Raw genomic sequence first — 27623 nt, forward strand, 5'->3', positions numbered from 1 at the left:
ATTGGTATTAATAACCTCCAAAACATCACTCTCTGAATACAAAACTATAAGACTATTTAAATTTTCTTGAGAACTGCTCGTTCTATACTTGTTTTTTATATGAGCTAAAAAAAATGAAAAGAAAAGAGTTGAAAAAACGAAAAAAAAACCTACTATCCGCCAGAGGCCCACTATTGTTTGATATACGTTGTGGGCTCTGGGCCCTCTCTTCCCCCTCCCTTAATCCAGGCTTGATTTTATGACAAAGAGCTAAAAAACATAAAAATATAATTTATCAATAAATATCACCAAAAAAATCACAATATTTTTAAAATTATACAAAACTATAATAATTGTATTGAGTGGTGTATTATTGGAGGGTATATGGCGTATACTCAATACGTTATAATAATAATTAATTAATAATTATCTATCTGTGCATCATCTTGAATCATATAAATAAAATAGTCGTTATAAACTTATTTATATTTCTATATAATAATACTTATTTAATATTTTTTTAAATGTATTTATTAAATAATTTCATTCTATTTTTCTTAAATTCAATTTTTGATATTTTCAGTTAAACAATATATTATTTTGTTACGCGGTATCTACGTAAGTAACTCTTGGTTATACTATTTATTTATAACTTCTAAGTATAATTACTTAATTTGTTTATGTTTATGTACTTATAGGCCACGGTTTTCTTTACAAGACTACACTACACCTCCATTCGTATAATTCATGATAAATATATACATCATAATAGGTATATGTATGTATTTTTTATCACTTTCGGAATAAATTCAAATACATCGGGTATAATAACAATGAATATCTTAATTTCTTACGTAAATAAATGTTTTATTTTAAAACGTAATGTGTTTTGTTTTTAAATTATAATAGGTGTGATGAAATGGTAAATTAGTATTATTAAAATAAAAAAATGTTTGGTAGTATGCATTTTTTTTTTTTAACAAAGTTTTAAATTTTATATTAATAAGTTAAATATTTATTAGTTTTTTAATCAATAATATTAATATTTCAATTATTTTAATCGAGTAAATATCTCGATTATTGAAATCATTCGATTATTCCCATCACTAGTTAAAACTATAAATAACCGAGAGCCACATTTCTTATAGGAAATATCAGGAAGGTTGATGGTTAAAATTATTGAAAATAGATTGTTATTGCTTTGAAATTTTATTTTCATGATAATATTTTATATAAATTGGTAACCACGATTTTTTTTTGAGTACTCGAAATTTTTCGAGTACTTGAATTTTGACCTCGACTCAACTAGAAATAATTGAAACTCGACTCGACATAGAAAAAAATAATATTCGTCCAACTCTAATATTTATAACTATATAAATTATAATAATATTATATAGATAATCAGATTTTTCTAAATTATTTAAAAAACTATGGAGATATTAAAAAAATTACACCACGAATGCACCAAATCAACAAGATTTGTTAATAGATATTCTAAAAGTTGATAATCGGAGTAATCCTTCTAATCGAAATCATAAACAAAAAAACACACATCATGGTAATACTTACATTTCAAGCTCCGCTCAGATTATTAAACTAAAGAAAATAATCCTTAACACATCTCCGAGAAATATTTTAGTAATTAGAAAGTATAATAATCATATATGACTATATCACTTTATTTATAAATAATAAAATAATACTCGACTTTAATATTAACAATAATGAAGAAAATACCTAAATGATGAAACAGTTATTATAAACTTCTCTTGCAAGAAATAGTGAAAAGTTAATGTATATTTTAAGAGTTTGGGACAACTTAATTGTACAGTGAAAATAATTATAAAACAATATTTTCTCTAATATTTCTTATTTTTATATACATAAATTACATTAACACAAATGTGTTAATATCGATAGAAAATAAATTCGTTAGCTAGAGTTTAAAAAATGTTAAAAGAACACATTTTTATTTTCCTGCAATATATTTCATTGTGTATAGGCTTATTTTCATACTCTAATTTAGTGATATCCTTCATAATAAAAGCATAATCGAAAAAAAAACATTTGTAATATCTGGGGAGTCTGCTTGAACGTATATATCCAGGAATATTTAAAATTAGATTTCAAACTCGCTTGTTTATATTAGATCACATCTTACATTAAAACTCACCGGCAATTCATTTTACTAAAGCAACTTCTTAACATTGTTAATTTAGCTTATAATTCATAGCAAAAATATATTATTTATTAAATAATAATAAAAATTGTAAAAATCTACTAAATTAGCTATTTAAAGCCAAAATATTATTTTAATATTCCAATATTATAATTATATGTAATAATATATGGTCTACAAGCAAATAATGTATTGGTATACAAGATTTAAGTAAATACATTTTTTAATATTTCTTTGAAATTAAATTTAAAAAAAACACTGTTTAACTATATGAAATAACTTATAAAAAAAAAAGTCGATTATAATATCCACTAAACACGATAGGAGAATATTAGTTGGTTATCAGGATATTACACGAGTGGAAAACTATTGAGCTGGTCGTGGTCGCTCCAGTGACCTAAATAAAAAGGACTTTGGACTTTAATTTTACGTTACTAAAGTACATAAAAAAAAAAAAAATTAACAGAAAAAATTAAAATAATGTATAAATGTAAATTAATTTACAATTTTCAATAATTAATATTTTTGACGAATAAACATCGAATTAATTCTTTTTAGTACTTAAAACAAATTAACATTTTATAGCTTAGTACGCATAATGTAGGTGTCTCATTTTCTTTGATCATAACATTTAGCAATAACAATTATTATGTTTCAATTTTTTTTATCAAATAATGGATATAGACAGATGATCATTACTTATTCAACTAAATGGAGAAGACACGTCAAGTTAATTTTGTTTTAAACATTAATGTGATCATATAAAAAAACTATAAAAACAAAGCGATTTTCAAAAATTGTAGTCTATAGAGACTATTATATTATAGAGTTATAGAACTGTATAAAATGTCGAATGGTCTTAACATAGTTATATGTATCTAAAAACATAAGTTAAACTTTATGCTAAATATTAAAGAAATATGTAAACGCTAAATATAATCCCATTATTAATAGTTGTCTATTTTATTAATTTGTTTTTATATAATACATTCGTTTGCCTACTATAATAACTATATTACTATATAACTAATTAGTTAAAAGATTTATTATCATACATAAAAGTATTACAACACAAAATTATATTATATTATGCAATGTTAAATAAGATATGTCTAGTTATCTCCTAGTACTCACTTCGCCCAGAAACTAAGTAATGAGCACATTAGTCTCGGATCACAATTTATATCAATGATAACATGCTTTCATTCGAAACAGCATAAGCATAGGCATTCATATTAATATTTATGTGTAAAAAACACGTATTGATGGGTGCAGTTTCAAGTTTTGAAATACATGGATGCATTTAATATTTATCTTACATAAATTGTAAACAAAAATGTAGATAAATTACTCTTTATATTTATCAATGGTAATAAGTATATAGTTTATAATTACCATTGATAAATTTGTAACGTAATTTATCTTACAATTTAATTGGTAAATATAAATATTTAGTAATGTAAATAGTAAATAAAATACAAACGCTGTTTTTAATAACAAATATACGTAATTTCTTGAAATCGTTTCGTATACATTTAATTAAAAAAAATTCGATAGCCACAATACATTTTAAACTATTTGTAAACATATAATTTAACGATAAGAACAAACTAAAATAAAATTTCTATACTAATCAAAATTACAATTAACTTATAATTACTAATACTAAAGAAAATCATATAATGTTCTACTATAGCGTGTACGCTATACTGAAACTAAGTATGAATCAATACTGAAACTAGTACTGATCGAATCAGAAACTAAAATACACAATTATAGCAATAGATTAACTTTAAATCCAATTCACTGTCCAGGTTAGGGTTGACGATATTTTCGGTATACCGGTATTTTGAAATTATTTTGATATACGATATACTGTAAAAAAAACCGTCATTTACAGTATACCGCGAAATACTATGTAAGCGATGTACTATAAAAACTGTAAACCATATAAATGATGACATTTTTCTATTTATAGAATTATCAACGTTTTTAGTATCGAGAATTTTGGTCTTTATCGTTAATATTTATAATAGCAACTATGATGGTTTGTATAAAACACACTTGAAGCCGCCTGTAGTTGTTTTTCTCGTCGATGTGTTTTATATTATGTTTGACTATTGTGCATGTTTAATATAATATATTTTGTATATTGTGAGTCAATATCGGTTTGTGAAAACTATTTCTTTCGTGCACTACGAAGTTCGAACATTCACAGGTACTATAGGGCTATACATAATTAATTTAACATCAGTGAAACTTGAATACCTACCTCTATCTATCGTTTAGGCGGGTTACGTAGCTCCAAATTGATTACCTACTTTTTAAATTTAAAGTTTTAACCAATACTACTAATATTGTAACTTCAATAATATAAATATAAAATACTTATCCATGTTGCTTCATAGCCTATAGGTACCTCGGCGATACGGAAGCATCGCAAAAGCAGTTCCCACAGCGTCATCGGTTAAACAATAACAACAAATAAATAAAAAAGATACACCTATAGTCTATAGGTAAGGGCAGTTAAAAAAAATCTACTTGTTTTACTAGTTACTTGTGAAACTAGTTGTTTATTAGTAATACGATATTAAAGTTAAATATATTGGTACTTCTTTATTTATAGTTTTGTTTTTATAGTACCCAAACATTATGGTTTTTTTGGTATACCAAATGATTTCGAATTTCGGTATACCGAATCATTTCGGTTTTTTCGGTATACCGTTACCAAACGGTATTGAAATCAAAACCGTAATACCGAAAATTATTTTCAATACGGTCAGCCCAAGTCCAGGTATACGAAGTATAAAGCCGAAAGGGTGATCAGTATTTATAACTGATTAAAATAAAACTAATTCACTCTGTATACTTGTTAGATAACTTAAAAAAAAAATTTCATTTTTTTTACCATATTATACAGGATTCTTAAATGTTACGTAGGTAATTAAAATTCAAAGAATGTTTTCGAGGACATTCTAAATAAGTGTGACATTTAAAAGTTTAACGTAATTTAAGATGACAGTATAAAAATAAATTATACTAAATCGGAATTGATTGTTCGTGCTATTGAAAAAAAAATTATAATTTACAGTACTCGATTGTTCAAATAATGAATTCCGATAGAAGAGGTTCTTCTAAAAACGAACCATAATAATAAATATATTCTGTAAAAACCAATTTTTAGGTTATGGTCACATTTACATGCTTTTTCAATGTAATCGTATAAAATCATACGATATTTTATTTTGAAAATAGTAATAATTTCAATTACATAAATATAAATACAAATATACACTCAAGACAAAGAAATATAAAATCAAAAAAAAATTTTAATTTGTGGGCTACTGAAGTTTGAATGATAGGACAAATATCAGTTTTTAACAAACCTACGCAAATATGACTATTAATAAATACAGCAGTAACTACATCTTGTAGTACTATTTTTGGTAAGTATAGTACAGGTAAAAGCATGCATTTCCATAGTACTTTTAATGCAGTTTTCAAGTGGGTTTAGTTATAAAAATTGAAATGTGGGTTGTATTTTATAACTATTATAATAAGTAGGAAGCGTATTTGCGTATTTAACAAAATTCTTAGATCAACAACTTTTTTTTTTGTACCATTATTATTGGTTGAAGAAAATGAATATTCAATAGTATATGAAAAAATAATTAAAATTATACAGTTGTATTTGACTATAGGTAATAACAGAAAACAGAAAATAATTTTAAGTTTAAGTGAAATTGAATATCTTTAAATATCTAATAATTAGTGTTTGACATTAATTTCGAAATTATTCAAATTTTAAATAAATTTCTTCGTCACATAAAATTATAATTTAATTAATCAGTACAAAATATCTATGTATAAATAATTTGTAATAAGGGTGTGACCGGCACATTTAGCACACCCATAGCTTCATCTATAATAATAAAATAATTAAATTAGTAAAAAATATTGCTCCAAATTGCTTTTTTTAAGGATATTTACTATATATTTCATATACAACTAAATTTGTATCCACTAATAATTCAGTTCAGTCATTATTATTTGTTAGTAAATTGTAGAAACGTGACTACAAATAACAATAATAACAAGAGATTAAAAACCGCAATGCTTTACAGAGAGTCTGAGTGATTAATATAAGAAAATTATGTTCTAAATGTATAAGAGAAATCTAGAACTTACAACATTCCATATGTAATTTCATACTACCAAAACATATCTACCGATCTTATTTTATCTCCGGAAATTTAGGATAATTTAATAAAATTAACTTATTCAGAACGTGAATTTTAGTTTTATATAAAAGCTTATAAGTTTAAATATAAAAGTAGTATAAAACTCAATTGTCAAATTTAAAGAAAATATTTTTTTGGATAGTGCATTATCTTTTTATTATATGTATATTTGTACGAATACATTTTTATGAATAAGTCTTAATTTTACTATAGATTAAATATTTAGTAATTTTAATAATTGTGTTTTAGTTTTACGATAGTAGTATACGCTCAGTATATTTACCATATTTGAAATCTATCACGACATGGCACCTGTTAAATCTGGCTATACTTTTAAATAAGGGTATATCATACTATTCAGTTAGATTAATTTAAATATTTTATTACTTACAAATCAAAAATGATTAGTTGACAGTTAAATATCTATAGTTTATTTTATGAATCGTAACACCAATATTTTTTTTTTTAAAATCTATCTAATTAATAAATAAGAGTATGAATTTGATAACTATGATATAACATAATAAATAAGTAATAATTATTAATAATACTAATCTCCCCATTTTCATAGAATTTGTCAATATTCATTAAATTTAGAACACAGTAATATTTATTATTTGTTTCATTCGAAGTTGAGATAAATTATAGTTATTATAATAATTACATATTTGCTTCATAATAGTCAATCAACGTTCATGGAAATCAATGATCTGTTTTCTTAAGTTTACTTTAATACAAAAGAAATATCATCAAATTATATTGTTTTTATTTTTTTATTATCTCCTATGATTTAAAAAAAAAACGAGATAACTTGCACAAAAAAATATTATAAAAATTCAATTATATTACGTATTATTACATTATTTTTTTTTTAACAATAATATTAATAGGACGTAAGAAATAGTATTAACATATCAAATGAAATGTTTTTGTAAGTAGTACAAAATAACATATTATAATTATAGACAGAATCCTTTTTAATAAAAATAATATATTAAAAAAATTGTTAGCTGTTTAAAATGTATATTTATCATAAAAAGCTTATTTTATAAATATGCACCTATATTAATAAACAATGACATAAAAATACAGCTGTATCTATTTGTATTTTTTCTATTCAAAACTCTCTCGCTCAATTACATACTTTTAATAAATATAAGCAGAGAACAGTTCATTTAAAAATTTCGAACAATTTAAAAACAAGGGAACACCTACTAAAATATTATATTTTACAAATACTTAAAGTATTCAAGGATAAGGTTTAAATACTTGTGGGTAGATAATACAGTACTAAACTCTAAACTATATTACGACTATAACTAACGTTAGTTTAGTTGTGATGATGTACAATATAACCGGTTTCTCGACGTCAGTTGGATTTTTTTATTTTCTTCTATAACAGTTAAGTTCATAAGGAATACAACATTTCTACAGTTCAGGTTCATCTTATTGCTGGACGTAAACCTATGGTTGATCAAGAATTTCGCAAATTTTTACTTTCACAATGAAAATTAAAGATAATATTCAGTTGAATTAATAAATATTTTCATATCAGCAAATCACCTTACAAACTAACGGTATTAGTTATCAGAATTAAAAAGAGAAACTATAATTTCTAATCATTCGTAGTTTAAAAATAATTAACACAACTAAAATGATTAACTCAATGCATTTTTTAACAAGTTAACTAGGCGATACAAATGTCGCCCAGTGATTATACTCTGTCGATATTATTTTAAAAGATTGGGCGAAATAATGCGAAACAAACGTGTAATACTATAATTTTACTATGGTATTATACATTGACATTTTGAGAAAAACATTTTTTGTCGCCCAGTGAAAATTCCTTATAAAATTCACTGGATTAACTTAATTAATTAAAAAACTTAATATAATTCTATATTAATGCATTAATTATAAAATATATTTTAATATTTTTGTTTAACTTTTCGATATTTATCCTTATATATTAAAAACAATGTATACTTAATTAATAAAATTAAAAAATAAGCCATCAGTAGATGAATAAATCATAACATATTTAAATAAAAACATGTGAATATCTTAAAATAAACCAAACCGAGCAAATAAGTTGAAACTTTAATGGACAACCTAAAATAATGTTCGAGGTCAATGGTCTACAACGTCAACCGGGGGAATCGTTATGGCTGGTGACTGGTGGAACTCATTATTATTGCATAAGGTACATTGTATAGCTGTAGTATCCGAGAATGAGGTACGCATACAAGTCTATCAATTTTGTAGCACAAACAAGGATTTAATCGCACAGTATAAGAAAAATAAAAAAAATATCACAATTTGAATATTAAATTTAATAAATAAAATGTATTACTAATAATTACCAAAATTTGATTGACGTGAGTGAAAAATGTGTTCACTGATACAACTTCCAAAGTAAAAAGTTATAACAAATATTTACGGCAAATACAATATAATTATTTAAAAATATATAGTTTCATTTATAGATTATATTAAACCCTAAAAAATACTTTAAAATGTTAGTGCGCTCAAAAGAATGTGAACTATCTATTTACGATGATTATTGTGTCATGGTTCAGTGAAAATGCTAGTAGAATAAACGAAAATATTCGTCCTTGCAATAAAAAAATAAATAAAACATTCCTTTGTTTTCATATTAACCTGAACAATTTAAATTAGTGAAAATAACTTCCGACGTGGAAATATTTTTTGATATAAATACACTCATGTAATCAATGTAAAATTAATTTCTAATAGATTAATTTTATTACTAATTAATCATCATGAATTATTTACAATTAAATTAATATTTAATAGTATAATTTTAATTTTTATATCATTTATGAAACATCATATGAATATATATTTCTAAGAAAAATGACTTACGTTTATGTGCCATTAAACGATTTTTAAATGCTTTTAAATAAAAATAGATTACAGTGCTTTAATATGTTTATATTTATATATTATAACTTTTATGAATTGTATTCTCTAAGAATGAAGTTTTAAATATATAAAAAAAAAAGAAGACAATATAATTTCAAAAATAGTCCTATTACTTTGATTAAATGTTATTCAAAAATTAATCGTAACTTAAAAAGTTAATGCAATTTTATCCTTTGAGAAATTTAAAAGACAGAAAATAACATCGAACTTTACCGTTAAATCGTCTATCTCACAATAATATATGATAAAACGAGATTAAGTTATTTAATGAGTAGTATCTCTAAATATGGAGTTGCTATAACTTAAAAGTAGGGAACGGATTTATATGAAATAAAAATACAGAAATATGTACATATATATGTAAGTATAATTTATAAAATAAGTGCTAAAAACATCCAAATATGTGGGGAAAAAAAATTTAAAAAAAAATTATTATTATTATTAAATTATCAAAATGATTTGTTGCATGGAATTATTACAATATCTTTTAAATTATTAAATGTTAAATGTGGCCTATTAGGTATCAAAATATTTTTAAAACGGCTAAATTATCATTTCACATCAACCGATGTATTAAAAGCATATTTCAGGCGCATACTATCAGAAGGCGATAATTCCAAATTTTTAGAAGATCGTCTGACACTCATTATGTCATTGATTGTTTTAAAATCAATATAGCTTGGAATTTTTTTCTGTAACAGCATGAATTTTCTTTTTTACAAAATCTATTGGTCTGCTTACGAGTTTTAATCGCTGATTCAACAATTTGCATACTATTATTTGGAGACATATTTTTTATTAATAATTTTGTTAAATTATTTTCAATGTTTCATTTTGCATAATATTTTGAGCTTTTCCAATAGCGATACAAGTTTCTGGATCTAATTTTGAAATAATTTCTTGTATTGTATATACAATGAAGACGTATGAATGATGAAATTATAAAAATATGTAAAATAAAAGTATCATCATTTTAATAGGAATGACTTAAATTATAAACATTTCTTATCGAATCTTAAATATCTCGTTTTAATAAAAATATACATTTACATATAAATCCGTTCTCTACTTATAAGTAATAATATTTTGTTTAAATAACATAAAATTATTTTCAAATAAATTAAAAATTCAATCCGGTATAGTTGTTTTTATAAAATTATTACTAATCTCAGATTTTATATCTACAATATATTAATTGTATTATAATAGGGCATTTCATGAAAGTCAAAACCCTTCTAATTCAAACCAAAGATTAATAAAATAGAGTATATTTTCTGATATTGTTGAAGAGCACGTTACTACAGTGACACTTTTAATAAAATTACCAACAGTTAAATGTAATAATTGTCTAATGTTTATCTTAATGTTTCCTAACTTGAGAGGGGAAGCATGAATACATTATTGATGAGGCGCAATTATTCATCGTATCGGAAATTTTTTTTACATTTTTTCGTAAACACATAAAAGAAAATATTCAACTTTATAACTTTATTTTTACCCATTAAAAATAAAAATCAATAATTATATTTTTAATGGGTTTTTTAATTAAATTATTTTGGGAGGAAGGGTGTTATTTTCAAAATGTATAAGGTGGCTGGAATAATATATGGTGAGAAAACCTGATAATCATATTAATTTTAGAAAAATAAATAAGTAATAATCATAAATATTTAATTTTTAAAATAATTTTAAAATCGAATTTAAAATTTGCAAATTAATTAAAAATTTAAATTAAATTGAACACAAAATTAATAAAACAACAATATTTAATAATTTATTAATTATTTAAACACAATGGTTTACCAATTCCCATAAGGCAATCAACTAAAACTGATACTTTTAGAAATTCAATTTGTGTATTTTTTATAGTCTATGAAATTGAAGTTATGTTTTATTATGTGATAATTATAAAATATTGTATTATAATAACTATAACTGGAAATTAGAAAAACATAAGGAAATTATATATGTAATAATATAAGTTTATTTATTAGTTATTACGTAATAATTAGGGCTCGGGACTTCTAGGAACTTGCATGTTTTTAAATAATTATCAAAAATATAGCCAAGTAATATTTTAATTTGTTTCAAAGCAATACAAGTTTATATTTAAAATTTATAGTTGCATATTTTGCATATTTGACCATTTTTCGTTTATAAGTGCATATTTGACCATTTTTCATTTTATAAATACATATTTGACAATTATTCATATGAAGGAGTAAGTTTTTAAATTTTATAAAAAAAAATTATGATTTATTTCTTCATATATCACGTGACTTGGAACTCAAGGTGTCTTATTGGTACACTAATTGAATGCATTAAAATAATTAAAACTATAAAAAACGTATACATTCTGCAAAAATTGAAGAATTTGCACAAGCTAAGGCTAACTATAAAAAATTTCGAACATTTTAAATGGAAAAATGAATCTATGGATAGATTGCCTGCAGATATTAGTAGTAGTGACCTACGATTTTTTAAGTTTGCACTAATAAGTTCCGTAGACGTGTAACGTTCCTTTTCTAAATATAAAATTATTTTGGCTGATAACAGACAGTCATTTAAATTTTCCAACTTAAGAAAATATCTTATAGTCCAATGTAATGCTCAAGGTTAGAAGAATTATAACTATATTAAAAATAAAAAAAATGTTTTCAATTTAATTTATTTTTAAAACCATTTTAAATATTTTGTTTTAGATAAAAATTCAATATAAGATGAAAAAAAATTTGAAAAAAAGAAAAAATTATCTCAGATCATCATATCTATCATATATAAAAATATTATTATAATTTATTACTAGTTAAATTTTTTTATTTAATTAATTATTACAAATATAATTTTTTTAAATACATATTTTAATAGCATATTTATTGATTCTTTAGGACATAAATGCATACATATTTTAAGGTTTTTAAGGGCATAAAGTCCCTAGCCCTAGTAATAATTTAATTAATTTTGAATTATATTTACATTTTACAATTGATTAGTAGATACAACTCAAATATTAATATACAGTGAAACTTGTCTTAAGCAGAATCGCAATAAACCAATACAATTAACCACTTAATACAGATTCTAGATAACAGGATAACTGAATAAAAATAAAAATGCTGTCTATTTGAAAACAAAATTTAAATTATGATGAGAATGATCGTCCCACCCCCATAAACTGATATTTAGTGCAGATATTTTCTAAGATAACTTTTAGGAAGTTTTCAAAAATGATATTATGCAAAATTTAAAAAAAAAATAGTACTTAGGTATATTAATTGCAATAAACATTATTTTAACTCCTAGGACACATTTAGGATTTTTATGAATAAGCAGCGGTAAAATAAATATAGCTCTATCCTTTTGAGTGGGATTTAATTTTTCAACACCCCCTCATAAATTTAAGAAAGATATGCCATTGATTTAATTAATGTTTAAATTTGATCATTTAATTTAAGTTCCATTCTAATGATGGTTTAGTTCCCTATAAAATCAAACTAAAAGTAACTCAACAGTAACAAAATAACTTAAGGTACTCAATTGGATTCAGTATTATTGTAGGTCTGCTTAAAACAAGTATTACTATATTTTTAAATTATGAAAGTTAGATTATCAATTAATTAAAAGTATTTTATAGAATTTTAAAATGATTCCTAAATCAAAATATTCCATGTTATGAATCTAAATATAATCCCATTGACTCATGTTTCTATTGTTGTTTATTGCACCAAGTTTCATGCATTAATTATGAAAATTGGATAGTTAAAAAATTATTCATTATAAACAGTTAAAAGTTTAACACAAAACAGTTTTCTACTGTTTCTAAATCTGTATACTAATTCTTATTTTGGTTAAATACATTGAAATATTAAGAAACCAAAAACCTATTAATCCAATTGGTAATATTAAGGAAAAAAATCGCAAAATACAATTTTTTTATTTTTTTATTCTTCTCAATAAAATAAAAATGTATAAAAACAATCATAAAATTTAAAATCTGTGTTTAATTTACAATCTATGAAAAATAAATTTCATTTTTATAACCCTAATAAGAAATAATTACAGAAAAAATATATTATAAATATTAATAGTAATCTATTAGAGTGTATAAAAACAAATAAACCATTGAAATTGTTTTCAATAAAATAAAATCCGTACAAATATTAACAAATTACAATATAAATGTTGATTAAAACAGTATTAATTATTAATAAAATAACCAAATAACTTATTAAAAGTAGTTCTCATTCATACAAAATAAATGTAAACATTTTTTTAATAAACACTAAAAAATGTATTTGCTTATTGAAACTAAAGAAGAAGAAAGTATCAAACAAAAATTTGTATTTCACAATTAAAAGAAAATCTGATTTGAAGACCATATATTCAACACATAAAGTAATCAATAAAGTAAAAACAAGACACTAAAATACAAGTATCATATACAAAACAAAAACTATTAAGATATTTCACCAAATGTTAGGTGAATAGTTTTTTTAACATTACATACTTAATATTTTTGCAAATAATAACAATTCAGAAAATGATCAGTAGTCAGAGGTATAATGCAGAATAATAAAGTCAAAATATTATTTTTTCCTAACTACATGATATTCACAATGAAGAATAAAGGTAATATATACAAGAAAACATTCGAATATTATCATTGTTGACTAAACAAATAATACTAATATCTGTTTTATAATTGAAATAAATAAATTATTATTACTTTTACATTTTATTATTTATAAAAAATTGTAAAAATTATCTTAATATTAATAAAATATAGCATTATAACAAGGGGTAAAACATTTCAATAATTATTATTTTATTATACATTAAAAATACATGTTACTTTAGAACAGTAATTGGTAACCTTTTTGGACCTTTGGACCACATTTACAAATTAAAAAGCGTTCACAAGATAGTTAATACAAAAAAAAATTGATATTTTATTCAATGAAATTTCTTAGTTTTGGAATTTAATGTGGACCTTATAAAAGAGATATTTAATGTTGGCCAGATGTGGCAAGCCGATTACCGACTACTACTTAAGAGGAGTAATTTTAAATTTTAATAAGCAATTATTATTTTTTAAAGACAACTTGTAATCTAAGTATAACACAAATTATAACTAAAAATTAATGAAACAAGAATTCAAATAAAACTTATAATTATAAATTTATACTTATAAGAGCCATGTTGAATTATATTTAACCAAAGTAACTTATTAAACAATAAATGTTAAAATATAAATTATTAATAAAAATTTAAAAATTAATATGAAACTATTATTAAATTAATATTTATATAAAAGGATATTAAAAAAAAAAAAATCTGTAACAAGGAATGATTCAATATTTGATCATGATTAATTAAAATTTATCAGTTACTGTTCTGGAACTATTAATTTTAATTAATTATTGATAGTCATTATTTTATTGATTTTTTACTCTTTCAAAAATGAAAAACTAGTTAGTTAATAAATAAAATACTATTGCAGGTTTAGGATGTAAATAGAGTTTAAGATAAATAAAACTTAAACTAAAGTTACATCCTAAACCTACAAAAAAAAATACATTAAAAATCAAGGTGAGTATTTCTTAAATTAATACAAGCTACATAGGTACTACAAATTACCTGTTTAGTTTTTGGTAATGTTTCCATTCCATTAATAATTGGTGCCCGATCCGTATCTTTTTCTGCGTGCAATGCACCGTTTTCGGCAGCCGGCATTTTAAAAAATATGTGCAAAATATATTTTTAACAATTTGCCAAAAAAGGTCAATGCTAAATTGATTTATTCTTAATCGAATTGCCGAAATGACAACTCACTCATGATTGTACAGCACTATCTCCGATCAAATTTAACATTTCACACAGTCATAACAATAAAAATAATATTTCAACTAGAATAGATTAAATTCAATATTTTAAGTGAAGAAACAAACAATGAAGTGGTACGAAGAAATAAATGAACACTACTAATGACACTAACACTGACCGCGGAAATTTTTACTAAAAGTGATTGTGAAATATTATTAGTAAACAAACCAGAACAGTGCTGCCAATAGCTTTCTCATTAAAAACATCTACTGTTCTTAGTAACTATGTTCATTCAGTGAGACACTTTTTTCATCATGCAGAAGTCCGAAACGGATTTTGTCTTTACTCTCTTTCATGGTTAGTGTTCTAATGTAGTTTGTTTTGCCATCCTTAATTGACGGATTTTCAACAGCCAAAATGGTAAGTATTTGATTTTTATCCACTTTAATCTTTTAAACTAGACTTTAAGAATCCTCTAAACGTTTAAGGTTACACCTTATTTGTGATAAATTCACAAATACACCTAACCCGGAATATGATGACATTCCATCAGACGTGATAGTTTTTGCCAATATCAAATCCAAATTATAAAATTAAATAATGATCCTTTTAATAACATTTTATGATTTTAAAACCTCCCTAAAATAAATTAATAATTCTGGGCATGATTTACTTGCAATTTCGTATATTTGTACGTTATTATATTTTAGAAAATACCAAAAACCTGTCGATAATCGCATATCAAACCTAACTAATGATAACTTATAAACCTAAATATAATGTATCCATTACAATAATTTTATTTAATTGTCACGCCTAAACTATCAGCATAGATAAATATATATATTTATAACTGTTCATTTTAAGGATCATGACTTCCATTGTATAACTGTTAACTAAAATTTTGTTCATTTATAATAAAATAATAAATGGACATATAGTGTATTTGCATTAACCTATTTATGTTATTGTCATATTTAATAGGTTGCCAATACATCTACTGCTACAATTCGAACCCGCAAGTTTATGACCAACCGTTTGCTATGCCGAAAACAAATGGTAAGTCATAATTGAATAATCTCAAATATAAATTAATTACATCATACAACAAGACCTAGAAATGTGCAGAGTATATCTTACAGATGTATGAAACCATATGTAAAAATTAATTACAATAATCATGAAGTTTATTTTCTCTCAATCTATTTGCTATAAAGAATAACTATATCAATTTTTAATAACTATAAGTAACAGACTATATTATTCTAATGTTAGATGTAATTTTAAAATAGATGCTGTTTAAACCATTTTCTTATAATTTAAAGTTTATTATATACTGACATATACCTTTTCTTTGAATTTCAGATGTTAATGAATTTACATGAAAGCTTTATCAAGTTTATTTTTATTTTATTTTTTTTAATTTAGTTCTATGGTAGCCATATTCTTACTACTAAAAACAACCTTTTGTTTTACTTAAAAATGTTTATCCATTAAAATATTTCTTATTTCAATTATTTTATTTTGTATTTGTAGTTTATACCAAATTTTTTTATAATACAACTAGTTATCATAGATTGTTTTCAATAGTATAGCCTAAGGTTGAGAGAGCAATATAATTCTTTATTTATAAAATTAAATCATTATTTACTCAATTACATAGTTATACTTATTTTCTATCTAGGTGGTAGATGTTATGCACCCTGGAAAGCCTTCTCCCAAAAAAACTGACATTCGTGAAAAATTAGCCAAAATGTTTAAAGTTTTACCTGATGTTGTATTTGTCTTTGGTTTTCAAACATGCTTTGGAGGTGGAAAATCAACAGGTTTTGCTCTTATCTATGATACTTTAGATCATGCTAAGAAATTTGAACCAAAATACAGATTACAAAGGGTAAGTATAAACTATTTATTAAAATATACATAACTTCCATACCCATTGTATAGGTGATTTTATCATTATTTGTGAATTACGTATTTAATACTTATTATTTTTTAATGTTTATTTTAGCATGGATTATTCGAAAAGAAGACTCAAACCAGAAAACAGAGAAAGGAAAGGAAGAACAGGATGAAGAAGGTGCGCGGTACCAAGAAAACTAAAGTTGGTGCAACCTCTAAAAAGGTAATGTAAAATCAATTTTTGGCAAATTTTAAAAAATGTAATTAATTTTTTTTTTTTTTATAGTAAAATGATTCATAGAAGTGAATGAATATACTTTGCGGGTCAGTCATAATGCTTGTGAATGTAAATAAAAACACTTCTTTAATAAAATTGAAAGTTTATTTATTTACCCTTTTCTTATAAAAAAAAAAGTATGGTACATAATTACTGACCCCCACATTTATTAAATCAACAATTTACATATGGTATAACCTTCAATTATAAATAGTTTGTTTCTACCTTAATTTTATAAAGCATGGGCTATTTTAAAATGTAATTGTCATTTAATGCAGATCATTCCAATCATATATTTTAGTGTTATAGTTAAAAAAGTATTTAAATTATCCTTAAATAATAATTCTTATATTTAGCTATAGTTGTTACTAAAAAAAAATTTAAAAAAATCAATTACATTAAAAAAATGGGTTTTTTTATATTTTAAATGTGTATGACTGATGATTGCTATGAATATTTTATTATATTGATTTAAACCAGTGTTTCCCAACGTTTTTGTAATTTTGACCCACCCCATCAACACTAAGTTAAAAAATTAAAAAAAAAAAAAGAATTACAGTATTACTGGATGCTATAAATAGGTACACTATTAGAGTTTAATGGATTTACAAATTGTATCACATCATTTTAGTTTACATACATGACATAACTATTAATTTTTTGAATATTAGGTATTCTGATTTTTTTTTTTTTTACTGTAATATTAACGTGTTAACTTTAAGTTAATTTTATTTTAAAGTATCTAAATTAAGTTATTTTTGTACAAAGAATAAAGCAAATTATTAAATGATATTTTTAGTATATTTATAATTTACTATTTTAATATGAATTATCTGTAGACGAAAATAATATGAAAAATAACTTTAATATTCATTATATTTTTATAACATAGTTATTGTATAAACTTTATAGACCTATGGAAATCCTAAAAATATTCTATTAAGATAGTAAATACCATGAGAGCGAGTGATGATAGGGGATTAATCACAAAACATCTGTGGTACTCGTATAATTCCCAGTTTAATTTCATAATTCAACTAGCATGTGTTCTGTTCATCTCGTTAGAATTTATAACATATTGTTATTAGTTTATTACTTTATTAGCTTATATTATTTCTTTTTTTTTTTTATTGATGAAGCCACAACTACAAAGGTTATTGGCTTAATACATAAATAGTTATATTAAATTAAATTGTACATTTTTGTTAATTTTAAAAATTTAAAAATTTTGTAAACATTTTTTGGATCTGGACTTAGTGCTTGCTGGAGGTTGTCGGATATTTCTAGACTGTCCTTGATGTCTATATTTTAGGCAGTTGCAGATTACATGTTTGACTGTGAGAGGTGGGACATAGGGCAGGATCCGTTCTGTTCATGAGGTGTCCGTGGGTCAACCATGTGTGGCCAATTCTTAATCTGTTGAGGATTACTCCTGCCTACGAGGTAAAGATGTAACTGGCCATGGATATATTGAGGATGTTATCTCATGAAGTTTGGTGTGCATTATTTGCTATTGATTTGTTATAAATTTGTTAATTATGTTTTTGCTGTCTTGTAGGGTATGAATATTAATTTGATGTGCATCAGGAGAGGTAATGGCTTGTTTGGCGTATGTGTCTGCTAATTCATTTCCTTGGATTCCAACGTGGCTTGGGATCCAAATCATAGTGATTGATTGAGATTGGAGTTCTAAAGCCGATATTTGGTTTTGAATCTTTCTGTTAATGTTGTTAGGTTGAAGATAGTTTTGGATGTTGGTTAAGGTGCTTAGAGAGTCACTGAGTATGGTGGATTTAGTTATTTTATTTTGTTTAATGATATCGAGTGAGTGAGAAATTGCAATGACTTCATCGGAAGAAATTGTTCATGAGTTAGGAATCTTGATCATTATTTTATTCTCTTTGTATATCACAAAGGCTCCTACTCCTTCGTCCGTTTTTGACCCATCTGTGAAAAAAATTGTGTATTCTTTGTAGTCTTCAAGCAATGATTGTAGTTCACTGTTATACGTTCATGGTAGAGTTTTGCTTTTGGGTAGGTCTGATATTGAAAGATTTATATCTATGTTTAAGATCATTTATATTATTTCTTTATTAATTAATTAATTATTAATAGTTATTAATGAGCTAGTTAATACTTTTATGTATTATTTTAAATTTCTCCAGTAATTTACTTGAGCATAAAAAAACTAGTACTATGTGTGCAATTTTTTATTTTTGCAATTTAGAAAATTTTAACTTTAAACTAAGTTAAGTTACTTTTTTTTCAAAGTTAACTTTTAACTTAAAGAGTTAACGAAAAAAATATAAGTAACTTTTAATTTAACTTAACATTATTATTTTAAAATAACTTAACGAGTTAAAAAAAATCGTTAACTTGCTCAGCCTTAATAATACAATATTTACATTTTCTTTTAATAATATATCATATTAATTTTATACTACTTGATTTTCTTTACTGGCGGAGTTTCCATAAACTCAATTTTACCTGATTTTTTTCAGTAGCAGAATTTAAATGAACCAAATTTTACCTTTTTTTTTTCTAGCAGAGTTTACAGTAAAAAAAAGTACTTGTAACAGAGTTTACATGCACCCACCAACTGTTGTTTCTCTTGTCCTATAACACCATTTTTTTTTATTTGTAGTGATAGATTATTAGTTATTAGTTAAACTAATTTTAGACATTGCCATGAAGTTTAATTAGAAAATATAAAGGGAATTCATACAAAAAAATTTTATATGAAGAATTTTGAAACTAAATAAATAATAATTTATTAACTATCAATTAATTCGCCAGTCTTAAAGCGAGAAAATCAAAAAAATTTTATAGTTTAAAATTTAGACTATAATAGTAATTATAAAATATATCACATTTTTAATTAGTTAAAGGACGTCTTTCTTTCAAGTTTGCCAGGAGTTCTAGGCTGACTTCCTGCACCACTGATAACATATATTTTTAAAAAATAAAAATTAATTATGATGAAACCTAATCATTGTATCAAAATGAATAAATAAATAATCTTTTTTATTTTACTTTATAATTTGAACAAAAATAGTTTTATCACAGAGCTGCTGTTCCCTACAGGGTTACTTTAACCGTTAATTTTTGATTCACTTCTATAATTCGTTTTTGAATTTTTTTTTTGTGATAAACATTAAACTAAGCTATGTTCAACAGACGGTTTTAGATTGTAATGTTACAAACTAAATGGTTCACGAACATTTTACTAGAAAACATTAAAATGGTTTGTTTTTTTAAATAATCGCCTAAATAACGTAAAAAATTTAAAGTTCTTGAATGATTTACCTAATAAACGTTGTTAAGTTATTCGTTTTTGTAAATTTAATTAAAAAAACGTTTTAAAATATTACGTTCTTGAATATTTTATCAGAAGAATGTTTTACAGTCATATGATCTCAAATGCCTTAAAGTTATACGTTCTTGAATAACGTTTCTATTACTTGAACGGATATGAGTAGCTAGGATTTGACACTCGTGTGATCACCCATCCGGAAACTAATGACCCTAACCAGAAGTCCAAGACACGTTTGTGGCTATAGCCATATACCGCGTTACACTAGGCCACTTACACATTTTTGTTTTACGTTTTCTGGACGTTTTAGATATCTGAGCGCACGGTAGTGCGCCCGCCAAGTTCCAGTAATGCAAGTGTATATTTACACGAACCAATTCGCTAGATTATTCTAACCCATAGATCTCTGTTTCTTCTTGAAGTACACTTTTAAAATTTAAAACACAGATTAATCTCGAGTAGCTTAAAATGCTGTAAGAAAATGAGCCCTTGATATAATACCATTTCGAAATGGGAGGATTTCAAAATTTGCAATTTTATTACTGACTCACTCACTGATCATCAAAATTTTAAGACACTTCCCGTATAGGAATAAACGTGAAATTTTGCATAAAGGTAGGTTTTATAGTGTAACTAAAAGGAAAAATCTAAAAATTGAATTTTTTTTCAAAATTAATGACGCTTTAGAGAGTGTATTTCTAAACGTATGAATTGGCGCGCTTAGCAAGCATAAACGTTTTATTTCAAACAGCGTTACAATATGGTAATAAGAAATTGTTTGTAGTTGACTTATATATATATATATTTATAAAACATAATAATGTACTTTTATTTTATTCAAATACAGAATAGGTAGGTATTTTAATAATATTCGTCGATATATGGACCATAATTTTACGTGGTAATGTCATAAGAAAACATTGATGAATATATTGACTATCTATTGATCAATATATGACTTAGAATGAATTCCGACCAAGTTCGAAATCATCAACCGAGCTTCTGTGCACCGACATCAATTCCCCATTTACTTAGCATATACCATTACCATCCATAAGATTTAGGGATGAAGTTTGCCAAATGCTTTGTTAGATGTTGGCAACTCAACATTCTTGTGTGGTCAGTGACGATGCTAGAGTTTGCGAAGCCGTAGGCAAAATAAATGTTGGGTCTTATAATTTATTATAATAAAATATTTTAAGTTCAGTTAAATCAGAACCGCGGGGACTTAATTATAATTTAAGGCGCGGGGCCCTGGGCAACTGCCCCTATTGCCCACCCCCTCGCGCCGTCCCTACGTGTGGTCAAGCGTACGAGGCCCTCTCCAGGGAGTTCACTTAATTAATTTTAATCCCTGACAGGTGTAAGCCAAGGATAGTACCATTGTTGAATACGAATCTAGGAAAATATATCCTGTACTAAAATACCCAAGTTAAAACATCCAAGATTAAAATATCCAACGGATAAAATATCTAGGGATAAATTAACCAATGTATAGGACAAAATATCCAAATAAAAATCTGTATATCTGTACATAATATTTTTATTTAGGTACATTGTTCATTTTCAAATCAAAATTAACATAATTTAATACTTTATAATATAGTAATAAAATAGTAACAGTAAAAATAAAACTATGTTACGTTGTAACGCACTACATAAAACTAAAGATATTATTATATAACACAAAATATTATTTTTATTATTATTATTTTATAACTATTATAAAGTACAAGGCCGGATTGGACAAATTCGGTACACCGAGTTTTCTAATGTTACCGGCCCACTTACTAACTAGCGGCCTTTGTCCAAATTTTTTTAATCGCATATTTCAATAGGTGCACTAATCTTCAACTTTAAACTATTAATATTTTTTGCTTTCGGCCTTTTACAACTTAAAAGGCCAAAAATTGTCGCGACCTACCGAGTTTTACTCGGTAACTCGCCGGGCCAATCCGGCCCTGATAAAGTATTATTAATGTTAAATGTTATTAAAATGTGATTTAAAAATGAACAGTAATGTATTTAAATAAGAAAAAATTATACTGGTATTAATAATACAGATTTTTATAATTTTTTTTTATTTGGATATTTTGTCCTATATATTGGTTATTTTATCCTTGAACATTTTATTCCTTGGATATTTTAATCTTGGTTATTTTATTACAGGATATTTTGTCCTTGGATATTTCGTCCCAAAACCGTTGAATAAAACAGTCTAAGAACTTTGTATAGGCCAGACATTCTATCTAAAAAATATCGACGACGAAAAATAAAAGACCATACTTGGCCATCATTACCTGGTATTGACAACGCTCAAGAGTCCAATTTCTCAGCTCCTCAACATAAACGGTCTTAAAAGAGAAAATCTAAGACATGTAAAAAAAAAAATTTAAAAAAAAAATAATAATAACACATCGTCCACTCCTCTTTTATTTGTATTGCTTAACACTAGTCCAGTTTCTGAATGAGGCATAAAATATCATTATCGAATGTACTCATTTATGACTTATGAAGGTGATGGGGAGAAGAGAACTCAGAAAAAAGAAAAAAATTTAGATTTCTTCTCAAAAAAGACAGCGTATAATAGTAGTTAATGGTATCTACATTGCGGACAAGTCTAGTTTATGCCTCATTCAAAAACTGGTCAAGTGTTAAACAATACAAATAAAAGTGGAGTGTTGCTCTTTAATGTAGTAGTGCAGTGAGGTTATGAATTAAAAAAAAACCAGACTTGGCCACAATGTAGATTTCACTATTTTGATAAGCCGATTTTTTCGGGATGGAGTTTGGAACTTGGCAATTTTTCACCGTTAGGTTTTTTTTGGGGATATATATATTAATTATAGCTATAGGTACCTATCGGCTCATCTTATATTGTCAAAAATAAATGATCGGGTATTGGATTTATTTTGGCTGAAGCTTCTTTAGTTCTTTTAAAGTCACATTATGCTGTTGGAGTACATTTGTAATCCTTATCATAGTTATTAGTAAAGATGGGACTAGATGTAATTCAATTTTTAGATTTTGATATTAAATTACTAATTATCTTTAAATAATTTTAAATTCAAAATAGTCAAAAGATAATTTTGATTCATAACGTAACATAAGTTCAAAAAACGGTTTAATTTGTGTTGTTCTATGTGTTAAAAGTTTGAAGAACGTATTAGCTTATTACGTTCTTCGTGTAATTGTTCAAAGAACTTAATAAGTTATAACGTTTTTCTAGTAATTGTTCAAATAAATTAATAGGTTATGACGCTCCTCGGGTCAATTTTTTAAAAACTTTTAAGTGTATAACGTTTTTCGTAAAAAAGGTCAGTAAACTTAATAGTTTATATTGTTATTTTATATGAAGGACCAATAAACTAAATTAAATAATTGGTTTCATTCTATTACATTTTGGTTTATGAACAACAATAATTAACGTTCCGTTCGGAAACCCTGGTTCCATTAGACCATTATGACTAGAGTACGGATTTTGCCAATACATGCTTTTTTTCTATTGCTTTAAAACGAAGCTAAATTAGCTATAGATTCGATATATACTAATTAAAATAAAATTCATAACATTTTATTTTGTTACTTTTTTTCAAAATGTTCTATATAAACGAATTTGAAATTAGTCAAAAATCTAGAAATAGAAGCAAATTTAATATACATAATAATTTACGCAATAATATAATAAAAGTAATTTCTGATTTTTGTTTACTGAAATTGTACGTTGAGAAACATCTGGGATGCTATTATCAAAATCCATGCATTGTATAGAAAAGCAACAGGAGAAACAGTTTCATAAAAATTTGATAATGAACGAAAAAAAAATTAGGTTTTAAAATTCTTACCATGATATCAATTCTTTTAAGAGGCAAAAAAATATTAAGAGAGGAGCATCCTAATGATATAAAACATAAAAAATTTTCCCCTATTTCATCTTTCGATATCAAACGTAATTTTTCAAAATAAAAACATATATTGTCTTATCACCGTAGACGATTTTTATTTGAAAACTTAAAAAAAATGAATTGTCCAATGCAACTCCAATGATAAAGATAATAAAAACCAATTTGTAACTATAATTTAATTAATTTTTTTAAATTATCATAAATAGAATAAATTTAATTCACAGATTAATAACTGTGGAAGAATGAAAACTCGAGGAAGCAGGTTTGTGAATGAATTTTTTTTTTTTATATTCATGGTACAACTTCGACTACTGAGGTTACTAGCTTATAAACAAATTTATTATAATACCATTAAAAAAAAAAAAAAAAAAAAAATGAACTAATAAAGAAACTACAATCATTTTTGTGATAAATCAATTTTTTTAGCTTATTTTTATATTTGGAAGATTTATAAGACTTAATTGTTTATTTTTTAGCGCTTTTCTTTAGTTTTATATTTTTTTTAAAAACCGTACTCTAATTTTGATTAACGTCTATATTTCTAGTTAAAGAAATATTACATATTTATATTATATAATTATATTAATATGACTATCCAGCTATTTAATAAAAATTTAATGTGTTTTTCGTTAACCATTGTGTGTGAATGAGCTTTTTTCACTTTTAAAACATATACTTATCTAGGAATAAATTGAATATTGAGAGTGATTTAAAGCTCTAACTAGAGCCGTATTTAAAATTTCTCCACTTAGGAACAACAGCATTTTGCCGCCCTTCTTCCCTGAAGTGTAAAACCGAAAATAAGTGTTTCAAACTATTCTTTAAAAAGCCACTCGCAATTAATTTTCCCCATTTCAATCATTATTACACAATATTTGTAATTAATATTAAATTTAAAATTATAACTGAGTTATAATTAAATATATAAATTAAGTTTTAAAAAATTGTCTTTTATAAGACTAATGGTGGTTTTCTTAAATAATTTAATAACTTTCGATCTGAATGTCACATTCCCATACAAATCAACATTAAATTAATAGCTGTATCTCAATAAAAGACCATGTCAAATAAAATACCTACTCTTAAATAGATATAAATGTTCTACGATATTAAATAATAAAAATTATTTTATAGTATAATATTTATCTTTTATATAATTTTATTTTTTCATAAACAACTTCAATTGAGAATGCAAAAAAATCGATCTGGTTTTCTTTAGAATCACCGTAAAAATATTCCCGCCCCAAACTTCCTCTTAAACATGGCCCTGGCTCTAACTGGCCAGTTTCAATCCTGATAATGACTATTGTGGTAAACAAGCATTGTCAAAAATTTCATTAAATTATTTAACTTGTAATCAATTGGGTATAATTGTTTTTTAATTATTTTTGTAAAAACCGACATAAATTTATAATCATAAAGCATAATATTCTATGACAATTAATCTATATTTAGTATAAGCCAAAACGTTTTTTCAAATAAAAACGATTCATTCATAAAAGATTCATATTTTTTATAAAGTAGTGATACATAGTTAGCATTAACTGTAATGAGATGCACATTGTATATTAAATGAAATATTATGACTTTTAGTATACTATTGATAAAATTAATAAAATATCGTTCTTTTCTGTAGGTATAAGCACATATGTCTAACGATTATAAATAAAGAATAAAGTATATTTAATGTCACTCTAACACATGCTATTGTCGAGAAGAAATCTGAAGAATATAAATAAGCAATATTGCTTGATAAATTACTAAATTACAGTTTATGTGACCTGCGACGAGAATCGACATCTCAAACTACAAGATAAATATTTTAAATAAAGGATCCATTAAACATGCCACTGTTGGTCCAGGGCTCAGTCCACTAATTTTAGATCTTTTGCCAACAATAGGCTTATGTATGAACCAAAATCTATACAAAGGTAATGATCCAGCACAGTTGGGGGACAATCTTAGTGGAATTGTTCCCCGATAACAGTACACGATTCGTATAGTGGCTTATTTCTTTTCAAGAGTCTTGCTTAGGTGTGTACACACAGATCCGTATTTAAAAATTTGGCACCTTCGGGCATATAATTTTTGCCCCCCTCCCAAAAAATAAATAATAATAATAACTATAACACTTATTATTTCGTCCATAATCGAAATTCTTTAATATTAAAATATAACTTATAAACGAAAATCGTTTAATACATTTTTTAATTAACAAATTAAACAAATTATAACATAACTAGCTGAATTACCCGGCTTCGCCCATGTGTAGTTTTTGCTTTCTCAAAATGAAATTGTTAAATCAACACACATTTTTGTGTTTTAAAGAAGAAAAAAATTTATTTTACTTAATGCTATCAAGTGACAAAAAGTAGTAGTATGCTGAATTATAAATAAAACAAAAAAAATAATAATAATATTTATAAATGACACTTTACGTAGTTGCTTAATTCTAATATGGCTTAAGTCAAAACCTCTTGGTACATCACATTCTGAGTTTTATTTTGTGGTGCATAAACGTATAAATGGTCAGGTCTTCCAACTCTAGATAATGCCACATACAATTTCCCATGTGAAAAACAATTATTTTCCAAATCTACACCACAGTAAGTTAAATTCTGACCTTGGACTTTATTTATTGGAAATTGAACTCTTCTAAACTTAACTAGAAAGTCGTTGGGGTATAATGGTATTTTCAGTAAAATATTTTTTCTCCTTTAGCACATCCGGTCAAAATTGCAGCTTCAATTTTATTTTTTGTAAGAGAGGTTACACGGAGCCTAGTCCTATTACATAATCTAGAAGAATTCAAATTTTTCAATTATATGATTGGAACTCCCATCTTCAGTGATATTTTATGAGGAGGCATACCAGATGGTGTTTGTGAATTTAAAAATTCGGTAGGAAAATGTACCAATTCTTCACTATTAATAACTGTATCGATAAAAAAGTAATCCATTTCTAGTGCTTGAAATTCATTAATTATTAGTGATTTTATTAAGTCAGTTCGGTTATTTGTGGTTGTCAAATTAATGTGGTTTTCCATATAATCCTA

General features: G+C 24.8%; 2 protein-coding genes across 6 annotated transcripts in view; one reads left to right on the forward strand and one right to left on the reverse strand.

The window, feature by feature from the left end:
* Positions 1-15346, reverse strand: part of LOC112684699 (ankyrin-3-like) — a 30358-nt gene extending 15012 nt beyond the window's left edge. For all 5 annotated transcript variants that reach the window (XM_025556344.1, XM_025556343.1, XM_025556342.1 and 2 more), the window contains exon 1: positions 14986-15346. In XM_025556344.1, coding sequence (XP_025412129.1) covers positions 14986-15081 — 96 coding nt within the window. In that variant the 5' untranslated portion in view covers positions 15082-15346. The remainder of the gene's footprint in view (positions 1-14985) is intronic.
* Positions 15347-15482: 136 nt separating this feature from the next.
* Positions 15483-17446, forward strand: LOC112684701 (40S ribosomal protein S24). Its single transcript, XM_025556345.1, has 5 exons — positions 15483-15591; positions 16156-16230; positions 16856-17065; positions 17183-17296; positions 17360-17446. Exons 1-5 carry the CDS (start codon positions 15589-15591, stop codon positions 17360-17362), a joined length of 405 nt encoding a protein of 134 aa, XP_025412130.1. The 5' UTR covers positions 15483-15588; the 3' UTR covers positions 17363-17446.
* The last annotated feature ends 10177 nt before the right edge of the window (positions 17447-27623 follow it).

This window comes from Sipha flava, unplaced genomic scaffold (assembly GCF_003268045.1).
Source record: "Sipha flava isolate LNK unplaced genomic scaffold, YSA_version1 255_pilon_pilon, whole genome shotgun sequence".
Classification (NCBI taxonomy): Eukaryota; Metazoa; Arthropoda; class Insecta; order Hemiptera; family Aphididae; genus Sipha; species Sipha flava.

Coding starts and splice junctions, on each gene's coding strand:
- LOC112684701 (XM_025556345.1), top strand. Junction 16,231..16,855: donor TGCTATGCCGAAAACAAATG/GTAAGTCATAAT, acceptor TTTTCTATCTAG/GTGGTAGATGTTATGCACCC. Junction 17,066..17,182: donor CAAAATACAGATTACAAAGG/GTAAGTATAAAC, acceptor TGTTTATTTTAG/CATGGATTATTCGAAAAGAA.